This window comes from Gnatocerus cornutus, chromosome 4 (genome assembly GCF_029298725.1).
Source record: "Gnatocerus cornutus isolate USDA-ARS CGAHR chromosome 4, icGnaCorn1.1, whole genome shotgun sequence".
In the NCBI taxonomy this organism is placed as follows: Eukaryota; Metazoa; Arthropoda; class Insecta; order Coleoptera; family Tenebrionidae; genus Gnatocerus; species Gnatocerus cornutus.
Window position 1 is genome coordinate 19,677,313 of NC_142236.1, and position 16,491 is coordinate 19,693,803.

General features: G+C 26.9%; 2 protein-coding genes across 2 annotated transcripts in view; one reads left to right on the forward strand and one right to left on the reverse strand.

Moving 5' to 3' along the window:
* Nucleotides 1–16,491, forward strand: part of LOC148176611 (uncharacterized) — a 72,895-nt gene that overhangs the window by 16,305 nt on the left and 40,099 nt on the right. The gene's annotated exons all lie outside the window — the stretch shown is intronic.
* LOC148176613 (sterol O-acyltransferase 1-like) lies at nucleotides 1,815–3,877 on the reverse strand. The gene has a single exon (XM_088034274.1). It carries the CDS (start codon nucleotides 3,803–3,805, stop codon nucleotides 2,990–2,992), a length of 816 nt encoding a protein of 271 aa, XP_087890400.1. The 5' UTR covers nucleotides 3,806–3,877; the 3' UTR covers nucleotides 1,815–2,989.

A 16,491-nucleotide genomic window follows, 5' to 3' on the forward strand; every position in this document is an offset into this window, starting at 1 on the left:
TAACTTAGTTATTTGTTGTTGTACGTGGGTTTTGAGCCCGGATTTAGAATCTACGCGAAATTCTGCGTAGAATGAGCTTTAATAACGCAAGTTTGCTCCAAAAACAAGCGAAAAATCGACCGATGGAGGTGTATAGTCACTTTTTGTTTCAAAAAATTTTTATTTTCAAAAAATCTAAAAACGTATTTTTAGCTAAAAAGATGCGAGAAAAACGTTGGCAAAAACCGTATCTTTCCATCTAAATAAACGGGACGTTGACCAAAAACTGTTTTAAATTTTTTTTTTGGGTGATGTTCTGGGTGATGTTCAAAGAAGTTTTTTGAGACTAAAACGATGTTTAATCTCTTTGAGTTACATACATTAATCGAAAGAGCAGCTCGAGATCTATCAACTGGCCAATCTCAAATCAGTAGGTCAAATAGTTTATGCGTGTCGGTCGAAAAACGAAAAATTCAAAAATTTTCATTGATCAGTCAGTCAGTTTTTGGCGAAAAAATCAACCATCGAATTTTGCATATTTGAAAGCGACTTATAAAGGAAAAATGCGCAAGAAAAACGATGGCGCAGATCGTTTCTTTCTATCAGTCTTAGTTTTAAAGAAATTCAGCATTAAAAATTTCGGATCGAAAATTCACTATTCGAAAACTTAATCGGCCATAACAAAGTTATTTGTTGCCGTACGTGGATTTTAAGTCCGGAATTGGAATCTGCGCGAAATTCTGGGTAGAATGAGCCTCAATAATCCGTTTACTCCAAAAATAGTTTCTGGTTCTATAGGCGGCCCAAAATTTGGCGACAAAGAATGATTTTGAAATTCGCATGCTTTTATAAGGCAGACAAACAAATGATTGGCAAATAAATTAGCATAAAATTTTGGTTTCGGATTGTTTGAACACATTTTTCAATTAAGTAACAGTAAATTTTACTTTTCGTCCGATTTTTCGCGGGCGTGAAATTTCACCATAATACATAGCAAAAAAGTTTAAAGTCACGTCATAATTTTGTATTAATTTCGTTAATTAATGCTCAGTTCGTTTTCCAGAAATTTCAAAATACGTACAGAGTGGCCCACCCAAGATTTTTAAGCTAAATATCTCGGATTTTAGTGAAATTTAAAAGAAAAATTACTGAGTACGCAAGGCTTATTAATTTGACGAATTTTTAAAAAGATAATTTAATCCGAATTTGAAATACATTTAGTTTAAATTAAGACAAATAAAATTAAAATCCTCTCACAAATAACAATATTGGGCTTGAAAGTCTTAGTACATACATAGATTCTAGAGAATCCGAAAAATGTGAAAAATTTTAGTCCCTGAAGTATCCGAATTTGGATAATTTGGTAAAGGGTAAAAAATAAACAAAGCGATTAAAAAAAATGCCAATTTTGGAAAAATCTACAAGAATTCGGAAGGTCCCGAAAAATTTAAATTATATAACTGCATTTCCAAAGTCCAAAAAAAACTAAAATTATCAAAAGAGTTCACCAAAATTTTATGGAGTTAGCAATAAAATAGTCGGAGTTACAAATATCAATAGAAAGTTTTAAATTTTTCTCTCGCCCTCCAAACAAAAAAAATCCAAATTTTCTATTACTTATTTTAAAAATCAGAAATTTGGTGTGTTAAATAAACATTTCAAAAGTAAAAAGTTCACTAAATTTCATAGACTTCATAGCATTCATACTGTGGGATTTACGGATTTTAATACAAAATTTTGAATTTTGAGTTTGTCTTCCAAATTAAAAATTCCAAAATTTTGAATTATTGTTTCAAAATTTTGTAATTTATTTCACCAAATACCCACAAAGTACACAAAATTGCATTGTATTAGCGTAAAAATTGCCAAAGTTACAGATTTGATTAGAAACATTTTAATTTGGCGCTCGCCTTCCAAAAAAAACAAGATACAAAATATAGTTTTTTTCCAAAAGTTCTTGAATTTGGTACACTAAATACACATGTGAAATGGAACAATTTCATTGCATTAGACTTAAAACTGTTACAGTTACAGATATTAGAAAATTTTCTGAAAAATGATATAAAAAAATCTGAAGAATTTCAAGAATATGAAGAATCTCAAGAGTTTGAAGAAGCTAAAAAATATGAAAAACCTAGAAGAATATAAAAACAAACGATCTAATATTCCAGAAAATTGAAAGGAGCTAAGGAATCTAAGGAATTTGAAAAAACATTTGAAGAATTTGATGGTTCTACAAGTTCTTAACAATCTAAAGAATCTACAGAATCTAATGGATTTAAAGCAAGAAAAAGAACTTCGTAGGATCTTAAAGAATCGTCCAAAATCCTAATCTATCCAAAAGAGAGTACATAGAATCTAGAGAATAAAAAAAATCTGAAAAATTTCAATACCAAAAGTATACTAATTTTGCAGAATGCAAAGGATCTGAAAAGATGAATAAAAAACTTTGAAGAATGATATTTCAATGAACCCAAATAAACAACATTAAGCAAAATAAATCTGAAAAAATTGAAAATTATATGATCAATCGAAAAATCTACAAGAATTGAAAAATTTGGAAAATTTCGAAAAATTTAATTCACTTCCAGAGTCAAAAAAAAACCTAAAAGAATCAAGAGTCGTTTAAACAAATTGATCAATCCAGAAGAAGTATTAAAATGCACAAGTATTAAAAGATCTCAATCCAAGAATTTAAGAAATTTGAAGACAAAACAAGAACGCACAAAAAAGTTATGAAAGCATAGATACGAAAGATTCTCAAAAAATCTATCTGAAGATTTGAAGAACCGTAAGGATCTGGAGGTTCTGAAAAAGCTAAGAGATTTAGCAGCTTAGGGATATAAGAGCTTAAAGATCTAACTGAACTGAAGAAACATAAAATTTAAAGAATCTACAGGATCTAAAGGAGTTAAGAAAAAATAAAAACCAAGTAGTTTTCCAAGAAAATTAATAAAATCCAAATAGTCCAAAATCTTAAAACCTAGAAATTTATTTTGGTTACATTTTGCTATACTATACAGTCACACGTCAAAAATTTTGGAACAATCATATCCGCAAAACTATCTCCTCCTGGAAGATTAATTCTCGCGTACGTCTCAATACTGTACAAGAAACAAAAACCAGTAAACATCAAAATCCCCAAACTCCACAACAAAATAGTAAAAATCATCCTCTCAGGAAAATCGAAGAAAATCGATGGAAACATCACCAACACAACACCCAGAAGCATCAAAGGACAAATACCACCAGTGACGTACACAATCGCCCAATCATGGGCCGCAAAAGACACGAAAAACACCAAAAAACGCGCCAAAAAATCACTACCACACACGTGGTTTTTGAAATCGAGATAGATATACTCGTGGAGCCAATCCTGGACCACAACATTCCATTTTTTGATCCACGTTTTGAAATCCGTGGCGGTCCACCAGTCGCTGTAGAACCTTCGATCCCCAAATCGAGTGATTTCAGCGAAGAAATTTTGCACAGAATGGAGAACCAAGTAGAAGGTGCACATCGTGGCAATTTCACCATATAAAGTGAACTCAAAGAACGTCAAGATTAGTTCGTCCAGTGTAAACTTGCGAAGCCCAAAGTCGTGGAGTGAGTCGTGGAAAACCTCGGCGATGAAGCTGTACATGAAAATTATCGTGATGATTTCGACGAAGCGTTCCAAGACGAAGAACCAGTTGGTGCGGTTAGTCCTCGGGTACTCGTCTCTGTAGATGAGAGTTGGTGCAAAAAGGAAATAGAAATAGTTGGAGAAGTGTGGGAATTGGGAGCGATGCGCAACGTTTCGAATGAAAGAATGAAACTTCATCATGAGTCGGACCTGAAAGCACTTTTTAGACACGCGAGTGTGTTGGTTGAACTCACCGCTTCCATGGTGGCGAACATTACAGAGGGTGGTCGCAAATTATAATGAGATAGGGCTAAGCCCACGTATCTAAACGTGTAAAAGTAGTAAGTTCCTAGTACTAGCATCCAGAAAGAATCCCAAGTTTTCCGTATCTCCAAACCTTTAGACAAGTGCGTGGTTCTATAGGTGGCCCAAAATTTGGCGACGAAGAATGATATACAGGTGGCAGCAAAACAACACAACCAAATTACAATTGCGACGTCAAATCGGGCGAAGTAAGCGAGAATCAGTCGGAGACCAAAATCGACACTAAAATCCCTTCAAGTATACAGGTGGTACCCAAAATAATTACCTTTTTTTCTTCACATATTGATAGGCGATGGTTTTACATAACATTAGCACGAAAACAAAACCGAGAATATTTCGAACAATCGGTATATCAGTCAGGAGGGAATTCCGAATTTGGAACTCTTTTTCTTTTCTCTTGTTTCGTGGATTTTTCATTTTAACTGGGTGTGGACTTGGCAATTCCAACGCTTTTATAAGACGGACGAACAATAAGACTGGCGTACATAAATTAGCAATAAATTTGGTTTACTAATAGTTTGAGTACACTTTTAATTTAAGTAAGAGTTTTGGTAATTTATTTTTGACGCAGACATACAAAATTTTACCTTTTGTCTGATTTGTTTATAAATAATTGTCAATGCCAAAACTCTTGTATAACATGAAAAATTGAGGTCATCGATGTAACCTACCATTGTTAGTGTCACAGTCCAAAGAAAATATAGAGTACAAATCTAAAGAAATTGTAAAAAAAAATTAAAATATAATCCAAGAAGAATTTACAGGATAGTCTAAGCAGGCTCAAAAGAATCTAAGAAAACTTCAGATAGAATGTAGAAAATCCAAAGAAAAATTTAGAAAATTTCAACAGGGTCCATCAAGAATTAGACCAAAAGAAACACCAAAATTAATCTTTATTATAGAAAAAATCAACAAATCAGACATGGAATTTAAGAAAATTTTCAAAATCCAATGGGGGGAGATTCGAGGTAGAATTTAAGAGGAAATACAAAGGAAATTTAATACTACAAAAGAATTTAAAAAATCGGAAAAGAATATAAACAAAATCTAGATAATTTAAAAGAATTTAAAGATCTCAGTTGATTTAAATTCTAATTTTGTGATCTAATATAAAAAGAAGCAAGAAAAAAGTATGTATAAAATCAAAAAACCTTAAATTTATTAGAATTTTAAGCCCGAAAAAACCAAAGAAGAATCTGCGAAATTATAAAAGTAATTAAAAAATTAAGAAACTTCAAAGATGAATTATTAAAATTTTAGGCACTGTTTAGAACATTTCAACAGAACTAAAAATTTCAATTAAAAATTTGGAAAGAATAAATAAACTAAATAACTAGAGACTCTAACAACTACCTAAGAAAAATCAAAAGAAACAATTTAGACAAAGCAAAAAAAATGTAACAATATAAAGAAAATTTAAAGTGAGTCAAGAAAGAAAATTTATATAATTCTAAATAAATCGGAATTTTAAACCTATTAGCTTCTTATTCAGATTGTTAAATATAAGTTTTTAGATCTGCCTTTATTTTCGATTTTTCCAAAATTTCCGTCGTCCTTTCAAATTTTTAAATTAACATTTTGAAATTTTTTGGTTTTGAACTTGATATCTTTTAATTTTAACATTTAAAATTGTTTTTAAACTCGCTTACTTTTAGTTTTAAAATTTTTTTCATTCCAAAATTTATAAAGTATTCGTCAAATTTTTCAAAATTTCAGGTTGAAGTTCTAAAATTTTTGGATTTCGTCTTACTAACTTCTTATTTTGGTACTAAAACTGGTGTTTTCAGATTTAGATGATTTTTGTTTTTTTTTAATTGTTTTTACAATTCAAAATTTCAAAATTTCTACATACAGGGTGATTTTTTTAAAACGGCAGGCGTTGTAGAATTTTTATTTATGAACCGATTTCAAAAATTTAAAAAATAAATTAAATGGATTTTAATTTACTATAAACTGGTGATTTTAAAATTTTTCTAAATGTCTTAGTATCTTTTGGGCGATACTCAACATTCTTATTTTAAATTGACACCCATATTTTTTTTTCATAATTGAGAAGATATTAATTTTCTTGATTCAGAAATGTGTAATATGTTCTACTTTTACAAAAAATATTAAAAAAAAAAAAATCAAAAATGAAAAAATTTAGGCAATGAAAGTTAATAAAATCTAGGTGCATGGTGTCAATTGTGCAATGAAAAAAACGGGATGGCGTTTCAACAGTATTTTAATTAAATTCGGTAGTTGTTTTCTCTGATTTGTAACTATTATTGTCTTTTGTTATTAATAATTTCAAAAAAAAATGCCGACCCTGTCTGTTATTTGCTGCTTTTTGACATTACAATAACGGCATTCTTTTATTTGACACCATGCAATAGATTTTATTAACTTTTATTGCTTATTTTTTTTCAATTTTGATAAATTTTTTAAAAATATTTTTGGTAGAAGTAGAACATATTGCACATTTCTGAATCAAGAAAATTATTATCTTCCAAATTATCAAAAAAAAAATATGGGTTCCAATTTAAAATAAGAAAGTTGAGTATCGCCCAAAAGATACTAAGACATTTAGAAAATTTTTAAAATCATCAGTTTATAGTAAATTAAAAACCATTTAATTTGCTTTTTAAATTTTTGAAATCGGTTCATAAATAAAAATTCTACAACGCCTGCCGTTTTAAAAAAATCACCCTGTATATTCGCCAATTTTTATTTTTTTTAATTTTGAAATACTGAAATTTTTACTAATAAGTTTTTTATTCTCATTTTTAATGATGAATTCCTTAACTTGCTATTAATTTTAAAATATTTCTACTTTCCAAAATTTCCATTTACAACAAATTTTTAAAATTTTAAGTTAAAATCCTGATTTTTTATTATTTTCTACTTACCAACTTCTTAACTTTTGGTACTTTAAGTTGTTAACCATATTCGTTTACATTTGGTTTTAAATATTTGTCTAATCCAAAATTTCAATATTCGTCGATTTTTCAAATATTTTTCATTTTGAGATACTTAAAATTTTTAAAAGTTGAACTTTATTAGATTGTCATTCCCATTTTTAATGATGAGTTCTTAAATTTGCTTTTATTTTTTAGATTATTTTACTTTCAATATTTACGTCGATTTTTCAAAATTTTTAATACAAAAACTAAAATTTTTGGATTATGAATTTACCAACTTCTTAATATAGTAAAAGTTAAAGTTGTGCATTCAGATTTGTTCATCTTTCAAATCTTTCAAATTTTTATGCAGTCCAAAATTTCTATATTCTTCGATTTATAAAAATTTTGATTCCGAGGTACTAAAATTTTTGGTTTTTGAATTCTTAAGTTTATTATTTCGTTTTTTAAAGAAGAGTTTTTAGAATGCTTTTAGTTTTACGATTTTTTACGTTTCAAAAGTCATACATTTTTCAATTTTTAAATCGAATTTTAAACTTGTCAGCTTTTTTATTTGGGTATTTAAAATTGTTGTTTCAAATTTGTTTACTTTTAGTTTTTAGATTTTTTACATTCCGAAATTTCTATATTTACATTTTCAAATTTTAAAATTATGAGGAACATAAGTTTTTGAATTTTTTCGATTTTTGGATGAGTTTTTATTTTCCAAAATTTTTATATTCGTCGATTTTTCAAATTTTTGAATTGTCATACTAAAATTTTTGGAAACTCACCATTAATAAAAAATATGAATATAAAACTTATCCGAATTTCTAAAATTTAAGAAGGTTTAAGTAATCGAAAACAAATAATGGCAAATTAAAAAAAAATTAAAAAATATTTGAAACTAATCGTTTGGTTAAAAATTTTGAAAAAAAAAAGCCAAGAAACTGAAGAATTTAAACATCGGGAAAAAAATCAAAATTAATAAATTGTGAAAATCTTGAAAAAAAAAGAAGGGAATAAAAAGGCAAAAATAGCAAAAAAAATGTAAAAAAATTGACCAATTATGTTAAAAACCTGAGCATTTAACAGTTCGGACAAAAAATCCAGATTTAAAAAACGTAATAACGAAAAAATCCAACTAAATTCGAGATCCTGAAAATTCGTTCTACTCCAAATCTCAAATTATTAAAATGTTAGGTCTTCAAGTTCTCTTGATGCCAAATGATCAAATTCTCAAAAAGTCAGATTGTATTGAGATTTCAAATTCTGATTTCTTCAAATTGTTTCGTTAAACTTTTAAGTTCTCATCTCAAATACTAATAAATCATTAAGTAAACATTTACATTGATTAAAATTTTTGAGAATTAAACGTTAATGAAAAAATGAGACTAAATAAAATTCGGAATAATGAGAATTTGAACAGTGAAAGCAAAATCTTTATCATATTTGAAAATTTGAAAAACTGACGATTTGCGGTTTTAAAAATTTGAAAATTATTTGAGTTATCAAATCAAATAATATATCATGCTCCAAATTCACGATTCTCATTACTTAAATTGTTATTTTGGCAAAATTTCAAGTCCTCAAAATATTAAATTCTCAACTAGTCATATTCCTCAAATTCTACAGTTTTGATATTCTTATAGACATAAAAATTATCAAATTGTCACAACATGAAATGTTTACATCTCTAAATCTCCAGTTATTATAATGCTAGTTGTTCAAACTCTCTTGATCTCAAATCTTCAAATTCCCAAAATGTCAAAATGTCATATTCCAAATTCCCATTTCCTGGATTGACATTTTGAGAAGCTAAAATTTTGAATTTAAGATTATGATAATTTGTTTTATATAAACTTTACGAAATTGAATCTTCGAGCAGTTGACAATTTGAACATTTGAGAAAATGAATGAATGAAGGCGCGAAATTCGAAAATTGTAGAACGGGAAACTAAGGAAATCCGCCATAATTGGATTAATTTCCATTTCCATTACCATAATTAAATGACAATAACAAACTCGTAAACGAACTACAATATCAATAACTCCCATTTAATAGCAGTTTGCCCCCAGCCATAAAATATTTCATTAATTTGACATCCAAACGTCTCCCATTTCCCCAGAAACGAAAATTTCCCCTTCAAACATTTGTCAAATTTCCAAAATCCGAAGATGTCGCAGCCCGGCTGCTTCGAAGTCTTCATAAACTGCTGCTGCGCCTTCTTCCTGGCCTGCTGCGAAGCTGTGTGCTCCAGAGTCTGAGAGAAGAAGTCTTTCAGAAGCAGACGAAATGTACGCGCAGTTGTGATCAATAAAATTCCCACTTCTTTCCCTGTTTGCTTTTTCAGGTAAAACCCCTGTATCTCTTCACCACCCACACGAACAATAAACAAACTTCCCCGAATGCAGAAAAACAGAAATATTTGCCCACCGAAAAATCAAACAAATTCGATTATCCGAGCAGCTCGTTTCAATATTTACGTTGATGCAATTCTTTCTCATAATTAAATGTTGAATTTGTTACTCGAGTTTTGTGTTCAACTTTGTTCTGGAACATAATGACGCCGCAGGATGTTCTGTCGTCTAACAATGTTGTTGGTTTTAGTTCGTGTTGCTCTAATTTAATATTTGCATTCGGTTCTTGGCGGTTACAGCAACTATTAGTTGATTAAGTATTTGCGATGGGTGGGTCAGAATGTGGTTATCTCGTAATTAAATCAAACAATCGGAAATGGGGGAAGTTGGAAATTATTACGAACGGTGTAGGGAAGTCGGTGATAATTGCCAATTTTGGGGTTGGGGGAGAGGGGAGTGTGTGAATTTAGTTCCTTTTACAGTTTTGCTGTCTTTTTTGTTCCGTGCACCGGGCGAAAGTTTTAATGAGATTTATAACATTCTTCAAAATTTCGAAAATAAAACAATTTTTCATATCCATAGAATATACAAAATGACTTCAATCATAATATCACAAATTTCTGTATTCTACGATTTTTCAAAATTTCTAATTTTGATGTTTAAGGATGAGAGTTCTTAGGTTTACTTTTAGTTTCGATTTTTTCCTTTTCAAAATTTATATTTTCTTCGCTTTCTAAATATTTTTACATTCTGAAATACTAACATTTTTGAGAAACTCAAATTTTTGAATTTTAAACTTATAAGTTTCTTAAATTCATATTTAAAATTGTTTTCAAATTCGCTCATTTTTAGTTCTAAATTTTTTTACGATACAAAATTTCTGAATTTGTGGATATTTAAATTTTTTTCATTTTGAGATACCGAAATTTTTGGAATTTGAACTTATAAGGTTCTCATTCTCATTTTTAAAAATGAGTTCTAAAATTCGCTTTTAGTCTTTGAAATTTTTTCCAAAATTTCAATTTACGTAAATTTTTCAAAATTCTAAATTAAAATACAGAAATTTTTGGATTATAAACATATTTGCTTCTTATTTAGACACTTAAAGTTGTGTTTTTAAAATTTGTTCAATTATTTTTTTAAATTTTTACATTCCAAAATTTCTATTTTTGACAATTTTTCAAATTTTTAAATTGTCATACTAAAATTTTTGAATTTTAAATTTATTCGTTTCTTATTGTGATATTTAAAGTTGTGTTTTCAAATTCGTTTAGTTTTGGTTTTTAATAATTTACATTTCAAAATTTCAATATTCTTCAATTTTTCAAAATTTTGACATTCTGAATTGTTTTGTATTGTAATTTTTGGTTTTTAAACTTTGTAGTTTCTTATTCTAATCTTAAAAGATGAGTTCTTCGATTTTCTTTAAATTTTTGGTATTTCATTCTCAATAACAACTATTTTATATTTTTTAAATTCTGAAGTAGTGAAATTTTGTCTTTCAAACTTATTAGCTTTATATTCAGATGTTTAAAGATGAGTTCTTAGGTTTACTTTAAGTGTTTAAATTTTTTCCTTTTCAAAATTTATATTTTCTTTGCTTTTTTAATATTTTTACAATCTGAAATACTAACATTTTGCAAAATTTTTGAGTTTTAAACTTATTAGTTTCTTATTTTCATATATAAAATTGTATATTTAAATTCGCTCATTTTTTGTTCTAAATTTTTTTACAATATAAATTTTCTGTTTTTGTGAATTTTTCAATTTTTTTTTATTTTGAGAAACCGAAATTTTTTGAATTTGAACTTATAACTTTTCATTCCAATTTTTAAAAAAGAGTTCTAAAATTTGCTTTCAGATTTTGAATTTTTTTACTTTTCAAAACTTCAATTTACATAAATTTTTCAAAATTTTTGGATTATAAACATATTTGCTGCTTATTTTGACACTTAAAGTTGTGTTTTGAAATTTGTTCAATTATGTTTCTTAAATTTTTACATTCCAAAATTTCTATTTTTGACAATTTTTCAAATTTTTAAATTACCATACTAAAATTTTTAAATTTTAAATTTATTAGCTTCTTATTGTAATATTCAAAGTTGGTTTTCAAATTCGTTTAATTTTGGTTATTAATCATTTACATTTCCAAATTTCGATATTCGTCAATTTTTCCATTCTGAATTGTATTGTATTGCAATTTTTGGATTTTAAACTTTGTAGTTTGTTATTCTGATCTTTAAAGATAAGTTTTTCGATATTTTATTCTCAATAACTTCTGTTTATTTTAAACTTATTAGCTTTATATTCAGATGTTTAAAGAAGAGTTCTTAGATTTGCTTTTGTTTTTGGACTTTTAATTTCCAAAATTTCAATTTTTGATTATTTTTCAAAACTTTAATTTTGAAGAACAGAATTTCTTGAATTTTGATTTTTTTAATTTCCTATTCTGATTTAATTCTCAATTAATTTATTAATCTTATTCTGACATAAGTTATTAAATTTGTTTTTAATTTTTGGATTTTTTAATTTCCAAAATTTCGATTTTCGTCAATTTTTAAAAAAATTTGTATTGAGGTAAAAAATTTTTAGAATTTTAAACTTTTTAATTTTTTATTCTGATTAAGGATATAAATTCTTCAATTTGATTTCAATTTTTTTTTTAATTTTCCAAAATTTCAATTTTTGTCTGTATGTACTAAAATTTCTGGATTTTGAACATTTTAGCTTCTTATTTTCATATTTAAAGTTGTGTTTTCAAATTCGTTTACTTTTAAATTTGCATTTTTTACATTTAAATTTTTTTATATTCATCAATTTTGCAAAATTTACAAATTCTCAGACAGAAACTGAAATTTTTGGACTTTAAACTCATTAGCTTCTTAATTCTGATTTTTAAATGTTTTTATTTTTTTTATTTTAGTTTTTGAATTTTTAAATATCCAAAATTTTAATTTTTCAAAAATTTCAATTTTCGATTATTTTTCAAAACTTTAATTTTGAAGAAGAGAATTTCTTGAATTTTGAATTTTTTAATTTCTTATTCTGATTTAATTCTCAATTAATTTATTAATCTTATTCTGACATAAGTTATTAAATTTGTTTTTAATTTTTGGATTTTTTAATTTCCAAAATTTCGATTTTCGTCAATTTTTAAAAAAATTTGTATTGAGGTAAAAAATTTTTAGAATTTTAAACTTTTTAATTTTTTATTCTGATGTTTAAGGATATAAATTCTTCAATTTGATTTCAATTTTTTTTTTAATTTTCCAAAATTTCAATTTTTGTCTGTATGTACTACAATTTCTGGATTTTGAACATTTTAGCTTCTTATTTTCATATTTAAAGTTGTGTTTTCAAATTCGTTTACTTTTACATTTTGCATTTTTTACATTTAAAATTTTTTATATTCATCAATTTTGCAAAATTTACAAATTCTCAGACAGAAACTGAAATTTTTGGACTTTAAACTCATTAGCTTCTTATTTCTGATTTTTAAATATGTTTTTATTTTTTTTTATTTTAGTTTTTGAATTTTTAAATATCCAAAATTTTAATTTTTCAAAAATATTAAATTTTGAAGAACTGAAATTTTTGTATTTTAAACATTTTAGTTTTTTATTCTAATGTTTTTGAATTTGTTTTCAATTTTTGTTTATTTTGTTTCCCAAAATTTTATTTTTTGTCAACTTTTCAAAATTTTTAAATTCTGAAGTGCTAAAATTTTTTAATTTTGATCTTTTTAGCTTCTTATTTAGATATTTAAAGTTGTGTTTCCAAATTTGTTTACATTTAGGTTTAGCATTTTTTACATCCGAAATTTTTTATGTTCGTCGATTTTTCAAAATTTTCAAATTCTAAGGTACTTACTGAAATTTTTGGATTTTAAACTTAATAGCTTCTGATTCTGCGGTTTAGAAACGAATTTTTAGAATTCCTTTTAATTTTTTATTTACTGTTTTTCAAAATTATCTATATATTAAAATTTCAAAATTTTGTTTCAAATTGTTACCATCATATTTCAAAGATTTCTCAAATTTCGCGCTTAAAAAATCAGAAAGGACTATGTATCCATTAAATCTTCGATAATTTTAAGACTGTTGAAATTGGGTAAAACGTTCAATTCAATTTTCTGAATTTTCTTTGTTTAACTGCTTTTTTTGGTGGTTTCTAGTAAAACTCATAAAGACGAATCTAAAAATGCCCAACATTTGACATAAACAATAAGTAAAGTTGTGAAAATGATTTTTGTAGCTTTTCTAGTCTAAATCAAATACAATGAATCTACCTTTCTAAATAGATAAATGTAAGAAAATCCAAGTGATATTTTATAACTCTTGTTAATGTTAATAATAACAGATTTGCAGGAAAACCGCAAACGTGTAGCCATTTTTGTAGTCAATCAAAATGTCAATTCCTGTTATACTGGAAGGTTTTTTTAATGGGACACCCGATATCTTATTGCACTTTTAGATTCGACGTCAAAACTAAAACTCAAGTGACTTTTGACATTTTAGAAAACCCTTGGTTTCTCTTAAAAAATGAATTTCCACTTGTTTTTTCGTACAAATAATCCAGAAACCGGAACTCTCCAGTTTACTTATCCTAGCCCTCTTATCGTTGCAAAAATAAGCCAGCTCCGCTATTTTAGAAGTAATTCACCTTTATTACTTCAATAAACGAAAATAGAATTAGAGAGGAATGTAACATTTCCTGAAGTCTCTTCCAAAATGAAATTCCGTCGCTACGTTGGTAATTTGTCATTGTGAACGAGCCCTGTGATTAAGCCAGAAACGTTAATTACAGTTGTTTTAGCTCTAATCTAAACAAGAACATGCAAAAGATCAAACAAAATTATTTAAATTCATCACAACACAAGACCTGCCTCAGGTGCGACGAGCTTAGATTCAAATTACGCGCCAATGCGACCTTGTTTCATAAGTTGGTAACACTGACAAATAATCACTTTATGTGACGTCATATTGTTAAATTAACCCTTCGATTGGTTGATTTGTTTTAATCGCTCAGTCGGTACAACAAGGCGGGAAATTTGAATTCAGAACTTCATTGGAGCGGTGTGAGAGCCATTCGAGCACAAAATTGTGATAAATTGTAGTCGAAACAAATTGGGGAAAGTTTCTTTGTTGACGAGAGTGTTGTTATGTGTGCAATCAGGTGGAAAACTCGACGAAACGAAAGAAAAACATAAATTGGACAAGTTGTAATTGGTCGTGGAAAAAGAAAACACTCTGTATATACTAGAATCCGAGATTAGATTACTCCTTTGGACCGCAACAGATAAAACGTATAGGAAATGTATCTTGCCAGACAGAACAGTCCAATTTAGTTGTTTTGTTCCCTTTTGCTCTGTCAACGACGGATAAGAAAGAGTTGCTTTTATTCAGAACAGCCAGGTAACCGAGAAATAAGTCGTGATATTCTTTTACAAATCAGAAATAAGAATGTCTATGCTTTGTGACATTTGATTTGTAGTTTCAGGTTTCATTTTTCGTGACTCCAATTTTAACTGCGATTTTTGTTCGGTTTCCATTTTGAATTTCGCGCCGTCAGGATTACCCGCACATTCAGTCTGAGAGTTGGCTTAGATTCTCTGAATTTGCTATAATTTTTTTTTAAACAAAAATCTTAGATACTAATATTTTTGGATTTTGAACTTATTAGATCTTTATTCAAAGACGAATTCTTAAAATTTTTTCTTGTTTTTAATTTTTTTTACATTTCAAAATTTGGATTTACGTTAATTTTCAAAATTTTAAATTGAATACGGAATTTTTTTCATTTTGAAATTAAATTAGCTTCTTATTTTGATATTTAAAGTAGTATTTTCAAATTCGTTTACTTTTAGTTTTAAAATGTTTTACATTCCAAAATTTTTAAATTCGTCAATTACACAGTTCAACAAAAAAAAAATTTTTTTTTGTTGCCCTGAATATCTCTGCGGATTTCTATGTTTTCAAGACCATAGTTTTCGAATATATTCTTGAAAGTACTGAATTGGCTCTGGATTTTATGATTTTGGCGTATTTTATATTTTTAATAATTTAGACTTTGAGTCGGCTCTTCAGAACACGAATTATAATAAACTGTTCATTATCATGTTAACATTCGCTTTTGTGCACGCCACGTGACCAACAAAAGTTGAAATGCTTCAGGATTTTCAGTAAATAAGGGCATAAAAAATATAAAAGACGCGCTTATAAAATGCGTTTCATTAAAGTTTAACATAAGTTTTATATTTTTTTTTCTTTTTCAACTTCTATGTACATTAATTAACCATTCAAACGAAACAATTTGTAATCATTTCCAAAAAAAAAAAATTGAGAATATACATGCTATTTCTTTCTCAATATTACAGATTTTTAGTAAAATATGAAAATCAAGATTGAAAAAAATTCAGAGCCAATTTTCCAAAACCATTCATAGTTTCGTGAATTGTTGGCATAGAAGTATTCGAAACCACTCTTACATCAAGGGCAACAAAATCACTGTTGACCAGTGTTATTTAAAATTTTGTAATTCTGATGTATTAAAATTTTTGCAATTTTAAACTTTTTAGCTTTTTATTTTGATGTTTAAAGATGTGTTTTGCCATTAATTTTTTTCGATTGTCATACTTTTCTATTTTTATCAATTTAATTTTTTTTAAATTGTCATACTAAAATGTTAACATTTCAAACTTATGAGCTTCTTATTGTGATAAAAAGGTTGTAATTTTTTTGGATTTTGAAGTTAGTAAGTTTTTATTCTGATTTTTAAAGATGTTCTTACGTTTCTGATAGGTGTTTAGATTTTTTACTTTCCAAAACTTCAATTTTTGTCTGTATTTTAATCTTTAATTTGTCATACTAATATTTTCGGGTTTTGAATTTATTGGCCCCTAATTTTGATTTTTGAAGTTGTTTTAAATCGTTTACCTTTCGTTTTTAAAATTTTTTACTATCCAAAATTTCTATATTCGTCGATTTTTCAATTTTTTTAAATTTTGATATACAAAAGTTTTTGGACTTTTTACCTATTATCTTCTTATTCTTAGTTTTTAAAGCTGAGTTCTTAAATTTGCTTTTAGTTCAAAATTTCAATTTACGTCGATTATGTAAAATTTTAAATAAAAACATAAAAATTTTTGGATTTTGAACTTACTTGCTCCTGATTTTGGTACTTAAAGTTGTGTTATCAGATTTATTTATTTTTTATTTTAAAATTTTTTTACAATTCAAAATTTTTATATTCGTCGATTTTAAAACTTTTTAAAATTTTGAGATACTGAAATTGTTAGATTTTGAACCTATTAGTTTCACAGTC

Excerpts from the sequence above, each read along its gene's own strand:
- LOC148176613 (XM_088034274.1), bottom strand. The coding sequence starts at position 3,805 with ATGATGAAGTTTCATTCTTTCATTCGAAACGTTGCGCATCGCTCCCAA.